A 17,212-nucleotide genomic window follows, 5' to 3' on the forward strand; every position below is an offset into this window, starting at 1 on the left:
AACTTGCACCACAGAAATATCACTGTGTTGTTGCTCCTGTGTGAAGTCTCGGTGACGGATGTTGTGCCATTGTCAGTCTCTGGTGCTGAAGGCAGTTCCTTTTTGCAGTTGTTTCCGAAACCAGTCAAACAGGTAATTGTTGGAAATAACAACAGAAAATGCTGGAAAAACTCAGCAGGCCAGGCAACATCCGTGGAGAGAAATTAGAGTCGACATTTCGGGTTGAAACCCTTTTTCAAAACTGGAAAGGAAATGAAATAGATCGAAGGCAGGGCTGCGATAGAACAAAAGAAGTAGAGACATTAAGAGGTATTCAAAACCAGACAAGATGGTAATAGGACAGTGGAGACAAAAGACAGCTCAGATTAGGTGTGAAGTGTACGGGCAGGATGAGGCAGAGCTGCCATGTGGGAGAGAGGAAAAAAAGGAAAGGGGGGGGGGGAAAGGGACGACCCAAAACAAAGGGGTGGAAAAAAAATGTAATAGGGGCCGAGGTTATGATCTGAAATTGTTGAACTCAATATTGAGTCCGGAAGGCTGCAACGTGCCTAATCGGAAGATGAGGTGCATACAGTAGAACAGTTCCATTCGGCTGCTTTGACCCGGGTGTACAGTAGGACAGTTCCATTCGGCTGCTTTGACCCGGGTGTACAGTAGGACAGTTCCATTCGGCTGCTTTGACCCGGGCGTACAGTAGGACAGTTACATTCAGCTGCTTTGACCCGGGTGTACAGTAGGACTGTTCCATTCGGGTAACACCGGGTAACTCCCCTACTCTTCTTCGAAATAGTGCCATAGGATCTTTTACGTCCACCTGAGAGGGCAGACGTCTCATCCAAAAGATGGCACCTCTGACAGTGCAGCACTCCCTCAGTACTGCACTGGAATGTCAGCCTAGATTTTTTTGCTCAAGTCTCTGATGTGGGACTTGAACCCACGACTTTCTGACAAAGGCGAGGGTGCTACCAGTGAGCCAAGGCTGACACCTTTTATTGCCTTCCTTGGCAGTCTGTTCCACCTATTCACCACCCTCTGTAAAGTAGTTAAATCTAAACTGTTTGTGAGGGGTTGCTGACAATGAGCCCTTCCAGCACATTAGTTCATCAATGCACCTTTTTACATCGAGAGCACACACGTGATTTCTTTGTTCAGCGCTGTTACAAGATGATCCCTGTTAGTTCTTAGAAGCGTTTCAGCTTTCCCTTTAACTATTACTCTTTCTCCTCGGAAATCGCACAAAGCAGAACTCTGAAAAGTATGCTGCTTTCTCTGAGCCAGTTTGGTGTTTCTTTACAAACCGACCTTTATTTCAATGTGTGTGTCCATGTATTTGTATTGGGAGTCATTATTTCCTTGTCTCCTACACTCAGAGGTGGGGGATTTCCTGGCGCTAGACCTGGGAGGTACAAATTTCCGTGTGATGCTGGTGAAAGTAGGTGAAGATGCGAAGTGGGGTTGGAAAATTTCAACCAGTAACCAGATGTACTCCATGCCAGACGATGTCATGACTGGCACAGCAGAAATAGTAAGAGTTTGCAAACTTACCCAATGTTGCAGTTTGATTAAAATTAAGACAAGATTTAAATAAAGTGACCTGGCAGTGCGACTGTTTTTATTTCCTGTGCTTTCCATAGCAATATCAGAAACTACTTTTTCTGAAATGTACTGTCTTAAGATGAATTGCTTATATTCTCTCAATCATGTTATCTATGGTTATAGTGACTCTTTCTAACATTGCTTGCTTCCGTTTTACTAGCTCTTTGATTACATTGCTCAGTGTATCTCCAACTTCCTGGATCAACACAGCATGAAGGACAAGAAGCTACCACTGGGATTCACATTCTCGTTCCCTGTCCGTCATGAGGACATTGACAAGGTAAGAGAGCTCACTCAGATCATAAAAATGAAAAGACTTGCACTTATATAGCGCCTTTCACGACCACCGAACATCCCAAAGCGCTTTACAGCCAATGAAGCACTTTTTTTTTTTTTTTAAGTGTAGCCACTGTTGTAATGTAGGAAACGCGGCAGCCAATTTGTGCACAGCAAGCTCCCGCAAACAGCAGTGTGATAATGACCAGATAATCTGCGTTATGTGATGTTGAATTGAGGGATAAATATTGGTCAGGACACCGGGGATAACTCCCCTGCTTTCGTTCAAAATGGTGCCATAGGATCTTTTACGTCCACCTGAGTGGGCAGACGGGGCCTCAGTTTAACGTCTCATCCGAAAGACGGCACCTCCGACAGTGCAGCACTTCCTCAGTACTACACTGGCGTGTCAGCCTAGATTTTTGTGCTCAAGTCTCTGGAGTTGGGACTGGAACCCAACAACCTTCTGACTCCGAGAGGTGAGGATGCCGCAGCTGCAACGGAGCCATCAGTAACAGTGGCACAGTACCACATGTTAAACTGTAGCACACATAACAATAACACAAGTATCCCAATAACCAATAGTGCCCTACTTTATTCCCAAATACTCTGGTATTCCTAAAGTTGTAATTTCACCTCCGGGACCTGCCTTCAAATGCATCCTAGACAGAGGGGATGTAAATCTCTGTTGGCTGGGAAGGTGCTTGGAGCTATTACTGCCACAATTCAGTTACCAGTCCATAGCATTAATGTAGTATTGGTTCACCACTAGTTGGCACTATTTCCGCACTCTCACATGAACAGGCTGTTTAAATCCGACCAAACAGATTTCCTTTCACAGATTCCTTGCTGCAGAATTTAGGCCTGGACTTTGCAGTTGTAATGATGGTGAAACTGTCAGTATTCGCCGCCATTACTCTGTAAAATTGACAGCAACTTCTGGAGTCTGCACATGCGCAGTTAAACGCGGAAATCTTGAAGTTTCTGTCAGTGATACCCTGCTCCTCCACCGGGTGCGCTGTTGCAGTCCTCGCAGATGGTAATCAATTAGAAATCACTGACTTGATGAGAACTTCTACTTTTTACACTGTATTCATGCTGTAAAAACCCTTGAAAAAGTTAAGCCTTGTTGAATGAGGTGGAACTGAGTTTTTAACAGCGTACTAAGTCATGATTACTGCTGAACAACCTTTCTGGCCCTGAAAAATTAATTTTATATTTGTGGTATGTCAAATTTCTCCATTCCATGATAAAAATTCCATGGATTTTTTAAAGAATAAAAATTATTTTTTATTTTATTTTTTATAAGTTTGCTTATGATATTTCATCTTCTACCTTAATCCCATATGCATGTCCCAATCTTTATTTCGCTTTCTGTAAAATTATAACAAGTGAATGATAGAACCTGCTTTTTACTTCCTGGTTTGCTGTCTGTGAGAATTTTTCAATGTGGTTGATGACATTACTATTGCTGGATGCCAGAGATCCCCTATAGATAGTGCCAGAATGAAATTAACATTGGGAAAGGTGAAATCCACACCACAGAGACCGCTAAAAGTTTGTGGGCAGCTTTCTTCGAGGCAGTGACGAGCGCCATCACTTTGCCACTGACCGCAAAATCCGGGCCAATACCTTGTCTCTGACCACTCTGAACTTTCTCCACAGGGGATCCTTCTGAACTGGACCAAAGGTTTTAAAGCATCTGGAGTGGAGGGGAACAATGTGGTAGGGCTGCTTCGTGATGCCATTAAAAGGAGAGGGGTGAGTCTAGAATTCAGAACATCTCATTAGAGGAGGCTGTCATTCAGCATTTATAATCTTCTTCTCCTTTCGTATGGTAGCAGCAAAGCGAATCAAATCTCAATATCTAAGTTGGATATCCAGGCCAAAGCTTCCGGTGTAACAGCGTGGATATCTTGTAGACTGCCTGCAAATTTCCTCTGAGGGCAGTGCTCACTGATGTGCTCCAGGGTCTGATTAGGAACTCCACAGTCGCATGATGGGGATGCTTTAATCTTCCATCTATGGAGAAGGTGGCAGCATCTACCATGACCAGTTCTGAGGCAGTTGATGGTTGCCCACTGTTTGCGAGGAAGGTTTGATCCTTCAGGTTGGACTGTGGGATCCTCTATAAGCAATCCATTCCGTATGTCGCAGTTCTTCCAAGCATTTCGCCATCGGTCATCAAGGCTGAGGGAAGATCGCTGAAGGGTTTCGGCGACTGTCCAAAATGGCCTTCTAGATTTGAGATGGGTTGGTGGTAGGTTGTTCAAGTCGGCTTGAATTGGCATGTCTTTGCTGATGTAGTGGTTGTATTTTCTGGAGACTGCATATTCGCAGCATAGGTGTGGTGGTGCGATGTAATTTATAATTAATTGAGATTTCTTACGACAAATATGCAATATTTCTTGTTCTTAATGCTATCAAAAAACACCAGCACTTCTGTCTACAAACCAGCACTATTAGTACTGGGACATGAATCTTGTGATCCTGTTTCCTCTGGACTCGCATCTCAAAGTCAGAAATTAGTGTTGTAGCATTGATTCACTGTTGATAGGTCTGTCTTCCAACAGTAGATAATGTTCAGCTTATCGTGGCACCAAGACAAGCTTAAGAATAGGGTTAGTTAGAAATGTTGATCAGTAACTGGGTTTTATTATCAGACATCCAGTGAAACCAAAGGTGATTGCTGATACTGTAAGTTATAGTACTAACATTTCACCTTTGGGTTAAAATCCAGGCAAGATCAGGAAATGTAATGTTTCCTCTCTCTGATGGGAACTGGCTTGTGTAGTACGCTAGAACTCTAGGTCCTGAACTGTAATCTGGTGATGAAGGTCCTTTCTCACTGGATGGCATGGTGAAGCAACAGAGCAACATTAAACATTGAATGAAAAGAGAGCAGGCTTCCTCCACAATCCATATGTAACTACTTCAATCATGAATGCCACCTCCTTTCCCCCCATGTTTTCTATACTCTTTAACATCTACGTGGATCAAAGACCGATTAATATGTCATTAGCCGTCAGTCGACTTTCTTAACAGGTATTGATCGAGTTCCCTTTCAAATGTATCTACTAACCCAGAATTAACTCTGTCGTAAAAACCCATCTGGTTCACTAATGTCCTTTTAGGGAGAGAAATCTGCTGTCTTTACCTGGTCTGGCCTTTTTGTGACTCCAGACCCACAGCAATGTTGACTCCTAACTGCCCTCTGAAATGGCCTAGCTCGCCACTCAGTTGCATAAGGCGGCTCACCACCACCTTCTGAAGGGCAATTAGGGATGGGCAATAAATGCTGGCCTTGCCCACATCCCATGAGTGAATAACAAAGTATATAATGACTTTCCTCTGGGAAACTAATTGGCCCAAATCACCCCCCGACCCCATAAAAATAGATATCCCTGGGCAGTACTTAGGTATTGCCTTTTTCCCCACAAATGAGGTCTCTCCTCTGTAGACTATAAAATAAATAAAACATACAGTTGTAAAGAAAATAGCAACGATGTCATGGGAACACCATCACTTCCAAGTTCCCCTCCAAGTCACGCACCCTCCTGTTTTGGACATCTATTGCCATTCCTTCATCACTGGGTCAGTATCCTGGAATTCCTCACCCAACACCATTATGGGAACACCATCACCACAGGAACGTAGCAGTTCAAGAAGGCGGCCCACTCCCAACTTCTCAGGGCAAGTAGGGATGGGCAATAAATGTGGCCTTGCCAGTGTTGCCCAAATCCTAAAAGCAAATTTTATAAAAAGGAAACCCAGCAGTCAAAGGATAATTGAACTGATGGAGTGAGCATAGTGGGGTAGCTGAGTGTTGTGAGCTTTATAATGGGCGTATTCTATCTCTCACATTTAACTAAAGTAAGAAGGGGCGCATAAAGTGTATTTTCTAAATGCTTCTCTACTGTTGTAGGATTTTGAAATGGATGTGGTCGCCATGGTGAATGACACTGTTGCAACAATGATCTCCTGTTATTACGAAGACCACAGCTGTGAGGTCGGAATGATAGTAGGTAAGAAAAGGAAGAAAGAAAGACTTGCATTTATATGGCGCCTTTCACGACCACTGGATGTCCCAAAGTGCTTTACAGCCAATGAAGTACTTTTTGAAGTGTATTCACTGTTGTAATGTAGGAGGTGCAGCAGCCAAGAGCAAGCTTCCAAAAACAGCATAGCGGCACAGGGCAAGGCAAGGAAGTGGCCCTAGAAATAGTAGATGCATTGCTGATCATCTTCCAACATTCGATGGAATCTGGAACAGTACCCATGGATTGGAGGGTAGCTAATGTTACCCCACTATTCAAAAAAGGTGGTAGAGAGAAAACGGGGAATTACAGACCGATAAGCCTGACATCGGTAGTGGGGAAAATGCTAGAGTCCATTATAAAAGATGTAATAGCAGAGCACTTGCAAAACAGTAACAGGATCGGACAAAGTCAACATGGATTTACAAAAGGTAAATCGTGCTGGACTAATCTACTGGAATTTTTTGAGGATGTAACTGGTAAAATAGATAAGGGAGAACCAGTGGATGTGGTGTATTTGGACTTTCAGAAGGCTTTCAATAAGGTCCCGCATAAGAGATTAGCGTGTAAAGTTAAGGCACATGGGATTGAGGGCAAGGTATTGACTTGGATAGAGAACTGGTTGGCAGACAGAAAGCAAAGAGTTGGAATAAACGGGTCTTTTTCCGACTGGCAGGCAGTGACTAGTGGGGTACCGCAGGGATCGGTCCTTGGACCCCAGCTATTCACAATATATATTAATGATCTAGACAAGGGAACTAGATGTAATATCTCCAAATTTGCAGACGACACAAAGCTGGATGGGCGTGTGTGCGGTGAGGAGGATGCCGAGAAATTCCAGGATGATTTGGACAGGTTGGGTGATTGGGCAGAAGCATGGCAGATGCAATATAACGTGGATAAATGTGAGGTTATCCACTTTGGTGGCAAAAACAGGAAGGCAGATTATTATCTGAATGGCAATAGATTGGGAGAAGGGGAAGTGCAACGAGACCTGGGTGTCCTTGTGCACCAGTCGCTGAAGGTAAGCATGCAGGTGCAGCAGGCGGTTAAGAAGGCAAATGGTATGTTGGCCTTCGTAGCGAGAGGGTTTGAGTACAGGAACAAGGATGTCTTGCTGCAGTTGTACAGGGCCTTGGTGAGACCACATCTTGAGTATTGTGTGCAGTTTTGATCGCCTTATCTGAGGAAGGATGTTCTTGCCATGGAAGGAGTTCAGCGAAGATTCACCAGGCTGATACCTGGGATGGCAGGAATGACGTATGAGGAGAGATTGGGTCGATTGGGCTTATACTCGCTAGAGTTTAGAAGAATGAGAGGGGATCTCATTGAAACTTATAAAATTCTGACAGGACTGGACAGACTAGATGCAGGAAGGATGTTCCCGATGGTCGGGGAGTCCAGAACCGGGGGTCACAGTCTAAGGATAAGGGGTAAGCCATTTAGGACAGAAATGAGGAGGAATTTCTTCACCCAGAGAGTGGTGAACCTGTGGAATTCTCTACCACAGAAGGCAGTAGAGGCCAAGGAGTTGGATATATTTCTTAAGGCTAAAGGGATCAAAGGGTATGGGGAGAAAGCAGGGACCGGGTACTGAATTTGGATGATCAGCCATGATCGCATTGAATGGCGGAGCAGGCTCGAGGGGCCAAATGCCTACTCCTGCTCCTATCTTCTATGTTTCTATTACTCACTGAGTACTTTGTATCGGTGTTTACTAAGGAGGTGGATTCTGACAAAATATCGGTAGAAGTGGAAAAGGTAGAAGCAATGGAAGGGCTGAAAATTGATAGACAGGATGTACTAGAAGGGCTGGGTATGCTTAGAGTGGACAAGTCGCCTGGTCCAGATGGCTTGCATCCCAGGTTGCTAAGGGAATTGGGGGAGGAGATAGCGGAAGGGCTTGCCATAATTTTCCAATCTTCCCTAGATGTGGGGGAGGTGCCTGAGGATTGGAGAGTGGCAAATGTGACACCATTGTTCAAGAAAGGGTGCAAGGACAATCCTACTAACTACAGGCCGTTCAGTTTAACATCAGTGGCGGGTAAAGTTTTAGAAACAATAATCAAGGAAAAAATTAACAGGCACTTGGAGAGGTTTAAACTAATTAAGGAGCGCCAACACGGATTTGTAAAAGGCAGATCGTGTTTGACTAATCTAATTGAATTTTTTAATGAAGTTACAGGGAGGATTGATGAAGGGAATGCAATGGATCTTGTCTACATGGATTTTTGGAAGGTGTTTGACAAAGTACCACAAAGAAGGCTGGTTAACAAAATTGAGGCTCATGGAATAGGTGGGATAAGGATAACAGCGAGTTGTGGTAAATGGCTGTTTTTCAGACTGGAGGGTGGTAGACAGCGGCGTTCCCCAAGGGTCAGTGCTGGGGCCACTGCTTTTTTTGATATATATAAATGACCTGGATATTGGAATACAGAGTAGAATTTCTAAATTTGTCGATGACACCAAACTTGAGGGTGTGTCAAACAGTGATGATGATACCAATCGACCTCAATAGGACATAGAAAGGCTAGCAGAATGGGCAGACAAGTGGCAGATGGAATTTAATACAGAGAAGTGTGAGGTGATGCATTTTGGCAGAAGGAACAGGGAGAGGCAATATACACTTAATGGCACCGTTTTAAAGAGTGTGCAGGGACAGAGGGACCTGGGAGTTAATGTGCATAGGTCCCTGAAGGTGGCAGGACATATTGAGAGAGAGTGATTAACAAAGCTTATAGGATCTTGGGCTTCATTAATAGAGGTATTGAGTACAAAAGTAGAGAAGTTATGCTGAACCTTTATAAAGCGCTGGTTAGGCCACAACTGGAGTACTGTGTCCAGTTCTGGTCACCACACTTTTGGAAGGATGTGAAGGCCCTTGAGAGGGTGCAGAGGAGATTTACCAGAATGGTTCCGGGGATGAGGGATCTTAGCTACAAGGACAGGTTGGAGAAGCTGGATTTGTTTTCATTAGAGCAAAGGAGGTTGAGGGGTGATTTGATAGAGGTGTACAAGATTATGACAGGTTTGGATAGGCTAGACGGGGAAAGGCTGTTCCCACTAGTTGATGGTACAAGGACTAGGGGACACAGATCTAAGTTTTTGGGCAAGAGATACAGGGGGGATGTGAGGGAAAACCTTTTTACGCAGCGAGTGGTGATGACCTGGTGTAAGGATTACGGGGGCTTCTTTTAAACTGGTTTAAGGTAATCTACCTGGCCAGCAGTCTTTTTGCTGCTGCACTCTAAACCAATTTACAAACAGCGGTTTCGAATCGCTACCCCTCCTTTAGTTCTGAGTGGAGGAACTTATAATTAATGATATTAAAACGGAACACGTGGTTTGGATGAGAGAAAAAAATCAAGCTTTATTAACTAAAAGAAACTACAATCACAATATCAAACTATCCCACACGAACACAGTAAAATTGTAAAACTATATATCAAGGGGGTACACATGGCAAAAACGAGGGATACAACAGCTACAATGTATTTAAACAATCTTAGCAATTCCCTTAAATCACCATCCCCCCCCCTTAACTCCTGCTAGGTTGCCTTGTTGAGAGTCAGAAAATCTCTGCTCACATGGTCCAGCAGAGAGAGAGCTCACCTATCGTCCCAGGAAGTCAAGAGCCAAGAGTCGAGAGCGCGAGCTGGCTGCTCAGCCCTTTTTTTATACCTGGTGAGCCCCTCACATCCTGCCTTGCAAGGGCTGTGTGCAAAATTAACCCCAAAGCTGTGATAGGCTAACTCAAAGTGGTTAGATTGAGTTAATGTGATTTTCAGAGCTCCCTTTGCTGAAACAAAAGGGAGATACATCTGCTCTATAGTCCAGTACTGGGTGATTGGAAACCCATTTAAAGTTAACGCTTCCCATTCAAGGTGCAAACGTCTCTTCTGCAGTTTCAGGTGTATCTAAACAAATGCTAATAGCATTCAGTTGCTTTGTAAACAAAGCATTGTCCTTTGTCTTCATTGAACCTTACTTCCAGACACAGAAAGCTGCATTCCAAACCTCTTTTGTCATTCGGCCATGTGGTGTGACAGCCATTTTATCTTTGGAAATTTAAAAAGCACATTGTCCAGGGATACTTTAATCAAAAAATATGAATCTTCAGAACTGTAAATTATTGCGAATTCTTACACTGGAACTCGCTGCCAACGGAAGTGGTGGAAGCGGAGACACTCAGGCCTAGAAATTCAGTTGTTTGCGCCAGCCGCTAGCGCCTTAGGAGAAGTGGGGCGCTAAGCGGCTAGCGCCCGGGCTCGGTGCGATCTGCGCCTCTCGCGAAATTCAGTTAAGATTTAGCGGCGGTGCAAAACCTTTGCGCGCGCTCAGCTGCGCGCGCAGATCCTGACGTCATTTCATGGTGCAATGCCCTTTGTGCGCCCCGAACCGGAAATTCAGTGGCGCCGGCCTATTGTGCGCCTGGCACCCCCCACGACTGGTAGAGGAACGGTTCCCAGTCGCTGCGGGGCGCGGGGGGCGCTAATTAAAGGGGACTCCTCCTGCAGTATAAATGGCAGCCATTTTGCTCCACTCCTTCTTTGTGAGAGATGGATATTTGGAGAGAGACAAAGGTAGAGAGCTTTCTGGTTTGGCTCAACACTCGCACAGGTACTTGTGGCTTCAGGCCAGAGCTTTGCACTTGTCTTTAACTTCAGTGTCATAGCATTGATTGGAAACATATAATGGGGGCTGCAAAGGGTGGAAACGTTGGGCTTCTCCATTGCATTCAAAGGGCTCAGAGACACAGTGAGAGAGTGCCAGTCATGGCCAGACGGAGAAGGGCCAACAGGCGTTGGCAAAGGAGGCCTTACCCAGGATATACCGCCAGCAGTTCTCATATCTGAACATATCTAAGGAGCAGTGTGTTCGGAGGCTGCGATTCAGAAGGGCGGTGGTCACTGAGATCTGCCACCTGCTTCGCGGAGATCTGCAGCCACAGCTGAGGAGCAGGACGTCTCTGTCGGTGGCAGTGAAGGTGACTCTCAACTTCTATGCCACCGGCTCCTTCCAATCCGCTACTGGGGACATTTCCAACATCTCCCAGTTCGCGGTACATTGCTGCATCCGCCAGGTGACCAATGCCCTTTTCAGAAGGAGACGTCAGTTCATCTCCTTCCCCATGACCGTGGACAAACAGCAAGAGCGTGCAATGGGCTTTGCAGTATTAGCGGGCTTCCCCATGGTGCAGGGCGCCATTGACTGCATGCATGTGGCTTTGCGGGCACCTCTAGAGAATGCTGAGGATTACCGCAACCGGAAGGGCTACCATTCGCTCAACGTGCAGTTGGTGTGTGACCACAGGCAGCTCATCCTAGCTGTCAATGCCCACTTTCCAGGCAGCAGCCACGATGCCTTCATCCTGCGCCAGACTTCTGTGGCAGACATGTTCGAGGCCCAGCCTCACCCACGAGGATGGCTTCTCGGGGACAAAGGCTAGCCTTTGTGCACCTGGCTGATGACCCCGCTCCGTGCGCCCAGCACCCCTGCTGAAGAGCGATACAATGACAGCCATCAAGCAACCAGGAACATCATTGAGCAAACAATCGGCGTGCTGAAGCAATGGTTCCGCTGTCTGGATCATTCCGGGGGAGCCCTACAGTACTCGCCTGAGCGAGTCTCCCATTTCGTTGTCGTGTGCTGCATGCTGCACAACCTGGCTATCCGCAGGACTCGGCCACTGCCAGCAGACATTGGAGGACCACCAGAGGAGGAGGAGGCGGAGGAGGATCAGCACGGGAGGGAGGCAGAAAGTGCAAGGGCCGCCTGTCGGCGGCTTATTGCAACTCGGTTCTAGGCCCCCTCTCAGGGAATGGCTTGTGCCAATGGCAGAAGATGAATGTAGCCGCTCCACAAGCCCTCAGCCGAGCAGGGCAACCAGGACTTCCAAAAGAAAACATGGACAGTGCGATTTAAGATTTTTTTTTACTGTGATACCTCTGTGCCCTTCCCACATGACAATCTAATGGAGAACGGTGGCATAGTGGTTAGCACTGTTGCCTCGCAGCGCCAGGGACCCGGGTTCAAATCCGGCCTCGGATGACTGTCTATGTGGAGTTTGCACATTCTCCCCATGTTTGCGTGGGCTTTCTCCGGGTGCTCCGGTTTCCTCCCACAGTCCAAAGATGTGCGGGTTAGGTTGATTGGCCATGATAAAAACTGGCCCTTAGTGTTAGGGGGGATTAAATACGTGGGGTTACGGGGATAGGGCTTGGGTGGGATGGCTGTCAGTGTAGAGACCGGGTGCTAGGGTTTGGATGATCAGCCATGATCTCGTTGAATGGCGGAGCAGGCTCGAAGGGCCGAATGGCCTACTCCTGCTCCTATCTTCTATGTTTCTAACGCCCACCCCCCCCCCCCCAAAAACACAAATACACCAGTCTCGGCCTTTAAATACAGGAAACTTTGTGCTATCCGGCACCGACGGGACCGAGCTGTTGCCATTCCCTCAAAACTGCCGGACACACCAGCGTTAATGTTGAAGCATACAGAGCTTTTCAGCTCCGTATCTGGCAACAAACACTGTTGCTTAGCAACAGCTTCTAAACAGTCAGCCGTACCTTGGAAGCGTCTCTGTCGCTTAGCAATAGCTTCAGAGAGACTTTGCAGAGCCTGGCTGTTGAAAAAAAACCTACGAGAAGAAAAAAAACCTAACAAAACGGCTCCTGAATTTTTGCCGGTGGCTCGAGCTTGCCGGACATTTAGCCTCCGGATAACACAAAGTTTCCTGTATAAAAGAAAAATATACCAGTCTCGGCCTTTATATCTGAAACAAATACAGCAGTCTCGGCCTTTATATATAAAACAAAACATTTGGCCACACCTACTTTTTCCCCTGCGAGGGTGATCCGTCTCGCTTCTGTGACTGGCCCCTACCCACCCTGCAGCTCCTCCTCAATGGGACCCCAGTGGCTGCAGCAAGGCTGGGGGAAGGCTGCTGAGGGTCAGATGGTGAGACGGCAGATGCCCTTGGGGGTTGGCCTGGACCAGCTCTGGGCCTGGAGGGGCCGGCTGCTGACTGCTCCAACTCTGCTTGGGCGGCATCAGTCTGTCCAACGGCTGGTGGCAGCTGCACTGGAGGAGTGACAGTGTTGGCTGCAGGAATGCTGCCAACCTGACAGATCACAGGCACTCCCTGGTCGGCTGATACATTGGCACTCACACGGGCCAGCACTACAGCATGCGCAGCAATCTGAAGCACAGACTGCTGGGCTGCTACGGCGCGGCGAGTGCCCCGGCGATGCCTGGCCGATCCAGCGAGGGTGGCAGCAGTTAGTGCCCGTGTGGCCCTGGTCTGTGTCTGCATGACACCAGCCAGTGAATGCATGGCACGACTGAGCACTTGGCTAGAAGCCGCCTGTGATGTAGCGAAGTCCTGCTGACTCCTAGCCTGTGCTGCACTGAATTATTGCAGACTCCTGGCCTGTGCTGCCCCGAATTCCTGCACACTCCTTGCCAGTGACTCTATGGAGTCAGGCATCCTTGCCACTGCAGCCATGAGCTCAGTGTGCCTGCGCTCAGCCTGGGCGCCCATTTCCGCTAGGAGCCGCACCTCCTCTGCGTTCACCGTAGCAGGACTGGAGGACGCACTCACCCTCCGGGGAGAAGGCCGCCGAGCTTCCCCACCCCTCCCGCATTGCTGCAGCCCGCTGGTCCCCGGAACTTCACTCTCCTCCGACCCTTCCCCCCTGCTCCCCTCCAGGGAAGACGTGTCACCATCATGGCCATGGGCTGCCTCGGCTGAGGGTGTCCCTGATGGGCCGGCTTCCTCTTCCTCCTCCTCTATGTCTGACTCGGACACAGTGCCAGCTTGAGGGGCCGCCTCCTCACCTGGCGAGTCACCATCTGAAAGCAGGGAGGCACAAGAGTTGCTTTAGAGTGAGGACAGGGCGGCAGCGAGGAAGGCATGAGTGCTGCTGTGCACTGCATTGGTTCGATAGTGGCAAAGGATGCTGGTGTGAGGCGCAAGTGGAAAGAGAGAGGTCAAAAAGGTGATGACCTTACCATTGGTGCCCAGAACAGGGTCAGCATCTCCAGTGGCGACGGGGCCACTCAGCCGGCCTGCCATGATCCGCTACACTCGCTGCTTGAGGTCGCTCAGCTGTTTCAGGTCAGGACGGTCTCCCCCGGTCTGTCGCTGCTGTCTTCTGTTATGCGCCAGCTTGCCCTGCAAGAGAAAGGACGGCCTCTAAGTACTGTGCCAAGCCCTGATCTCGCCTGCACCGCCTCCCATGGTCGAATAGCCCTGACAGTGTCGAGCCCTGATCTTGCCCGCACTGCCTCCCATGGTCGAATAGCCCTGACAGTGTCTAAAGTCCTGAATGTGCAAGTGCTTTTCATGACAGTCCCATAGCTGCTGGATGAGGGCTGGCCATTAGGGCTTTCAGGCCCCTTTGGCCATAAAGTGAGGTGCACATGCAGGGATGAGGAGGATACTGGAAAAGGTACTCACCCTGACAACCCGAGTGAGGTCGTTGAATTTTTTCCTGCATTGGGTTGGTGTCCTGCCAACCACGCTGTTGGACGTGACCCTGTTTGCCACCTCCCTCCATGCTTGCCGATATTCGGCGGGCAGCGGCCTCCTGCCACCCTCAGGGAAGAGGATATGGCGCCTGCGGTCCACTGCGCCAACCAGCAGCCTCAGGTCACCCTCGCCGAAGCGCTGCGCTCTCTCCCTGGCCTTCTCCATTCTCCTGGGCGTGGAGCAGTTACAGAAGCAGTGTTCAGGCCTTGCCTTAGGGCTGCAGTGTGCAGGGCGTGGCAGCCAAACAATTCCACCCTCCCCCTTTAAGTGCTGACCGGCGCCTGACTGTCTGCCCTCAATGAGCAACTCGCCGCACCTGCGCTGCGCCCGCCTTCGGTGTTTGCGCCCCGGATCGCCAGCTTAGCGCCTAATGATAGTCGTGCATCGCCTGCTTTAGCGCAGCAGCAACCTCTTGGGGCGATGCAACTGAATATCGGCGAAGGTGGCGCTAAGTTGCGCCGGGTGCAAAAGTTAGCGAACGCCATGCTGTAGCGCCCCAAACGTGGTTATTCTGAATTTCTAGGCCTCAATGTTTTCAAGGGGAGCCTGGATAGGCACGAGGGAAATAAACTTGCAGGGCTACGGGGATAGAGCGGGGGAATGGGACTGACTGGATTGCTCTTCAGAGAGCCGGCACGGACTCGATGGGCCGAATGGCCTCCTTCTGTGCCGTTATGACTCTATGGGGGCTAAATTTGGTTGATTTGCGCCTCCTGTTAGCGCCCTAATAAGGGGAGGAAGTCAGTACCGCGGTGCGACGTGGCGCTGCGGCACATAGGGCCGCGATGTTGGCTCGCAGCGCCCCCAAGAGTGACGCAGGGCGCTTCCAGTAGCGCCCCTTCTCCCTCTCGGGGCGCTACCTGGGAAAATCATCCGTGGGGGTATTAACTTTTTCGGGGCGCTACCTTCGTTAGCGCCCAAAGGGCACTCTACCCAATTTTTACCCCTATGACCAGGTGCCATCCTTTGAGTGAGGTGCCAACCCCAGACTCTGTCAGGTAAATGTTAAAAATGTCATTGTACTAATCAAAGCAGTGGGGGAATACTCAATTGTGATATGCAAACCTAAACCTTGTTGTAGTCTGATGACTGCAAACAACACTAATTGTGGGAGCTGCAACAGAATGCGGAGAAACAAGAAAACTCCAAGGAAGAAATAGATTACTAATTTCAATGAATGTCTTTACATTTCATTCAGGGCTGTGAATAGGGATGCATGGTGTACTCACTGTGCTCTGACGATATAATTACATTCACCAATGTTTACAAACCCAGCAACATAGCTTCAATTGGAGACTAGAAAGAGCAAGACAGGGCAGAACTGAGCTACCGGCAGAATAATGGGCAATCATCACTAAACCACAGGTAGAATAACAGACAGGGAGGCTGGACTACACAAGAAGATTTGGTCCGAAGCTGGCTTGGACTATCACCATAGAATGGCAGCCCGTGCCGGCTCTCTGCAAGAGCACTTCAGCTAGTCCCACTCTCCTGCCCGTTCCCCGTAGCCCTGCAAATTTCTTTCCTTCAGATACTTATCCAACTCCCTTTTGAAAGCTGTGATTGAGTCCGCCTCCACCACCCTTTCAGGCAGTGCATTCCAGATCTTAACCACTCGCCGCGTAAAAAAAGTTTTGTCTTATGTCGCCTTTGGTTCTTTTGTCAATCACCTTAAATCTGTCCCCTCTGGTTTTCGACCCTTCTGCCAATGGGAACAGTTTCCCTCTATCTACTCTGTCCAGACCACTCATGATTTTGAACACTTCTATCAAATCTCCTCTCAATCTTCTCTGCTCTAAGGAGAACAACCCCAGCTTCTCCAGTCTCATAAATCTTTTCTGCACCCTCTCTAAGGCCCTCACATCCTTCCTAAAGTGTGGTGCCCAGAATTGGACACAGTACTCCAGTTGGGGCTGAACCAGTGTTTTATACAGGTTCATCATAATTTCCACATTTTTGTACTCTGTGCCTTTATTTATGAAGCCCAGAATCCCGTAAGCCTTTTTAACTGCTTTCTCAACCTGCCCTGCCACCTTCAACGATTTGTGCACAAATACCCCCAGGTCTCTCTGTTCATGCACCCCCTTCAGGATTGTACCATTTAGTTTATGTGTCCTCTCCTCATTCTTTCTACCAAAATGTATCACTTCACACTTTTCTGCATTAAATTTCATCTGCCACATGTCCGCCCATTTCACCAGCCTGTCTGTGTTCCTGAAGTCTATCACTCTCCTCCTCACTGTTCACTACACTTCCAAGTTTTGTGTCATCTGCAAATTTTGAAATTCTGCCCTGTACAACCATGTCCAAGTCATTAATATATATCAAGAAAAGCAGTGGTCCTAAAACCGACCCCTGGGGAACACCTTCCTCCAGTCCGAAAAACAACCGTTCACTACTCTCTGTTTCCTATCACTTAGCCAATTCCGTATCTATGCTGCCACTGTCCCTTTTATTCCATAGGCTTCAACTTTGCTGGCAAGCCTATTATGTGGCACTTTGTCGAACACCTTTTGGAAATCCATGTACACTACGTCAACTGCATTACCCTCATCAACCCTCTCTGTTACCTCATCAAAGAACTCAAATCAAGTTAGTTGCCTTTAACAAATCAGTACTGGCTTTCCTTAATTAATCCACACTTGTCCAAGTGACTGTTAATTTTGTCCCTGATTACTGTTTCTAAAAGCTTCCCCTCTACCGAGGTCAAACTGACTGGCCTGTAGTTGCTGGGTTTATCTTTACACACTTTTTTGAACAAGGGTGTAAC

General features: G+C 48.0%; 1 protein-coding gene across 1 annotated transcript in view; it reads left to right on the plus strand.

Annotated features, from left to right (window-relative positions):
* gck (glucokinase (hexokinase 4)) overlaps window positions 1–17,212 on the plus strand; it is a 48,835-nt gene that overhangs the window by 13,657 nt on the left and 17,966 nt on the right. The window contains exons 3-6 of the mRNA XM_085971057.1: window positions 1,371–1,525; window positions 1,757–1,876; window positions 3,538–3,633; window positions 5,798–5,897. Of these exons, the coding sequence (XP_085827183.1) occupies window positions 1,371–1,525; window positions 1,757–1,876; window positions 3,538–3,633; window positions 5,798–5,897 (471 nt within the window). The remainder of the gene's footprint in view (window positions 1–1,370; window positions 1,526–1,756; window positions 1,877–3,537; window positions 3,634–5,797; window positions 5,898–17,212) is intronic.

Source organism: Somniosus microcephalus, chromosome 30, assembly GCF_052327205.1.
Source record: "Somniosus microcephalus isolate GS21.2 chromosome 30, FLI_Smic_1.0, whole genome shotgun sequence".
NCBI classification, from domain to species: Eukaryota; Metazoa; Chordata; class Chondrichthyes; order Squaliformes; family Somniosidae; genus Somniosus; species Somniosus microcephalus.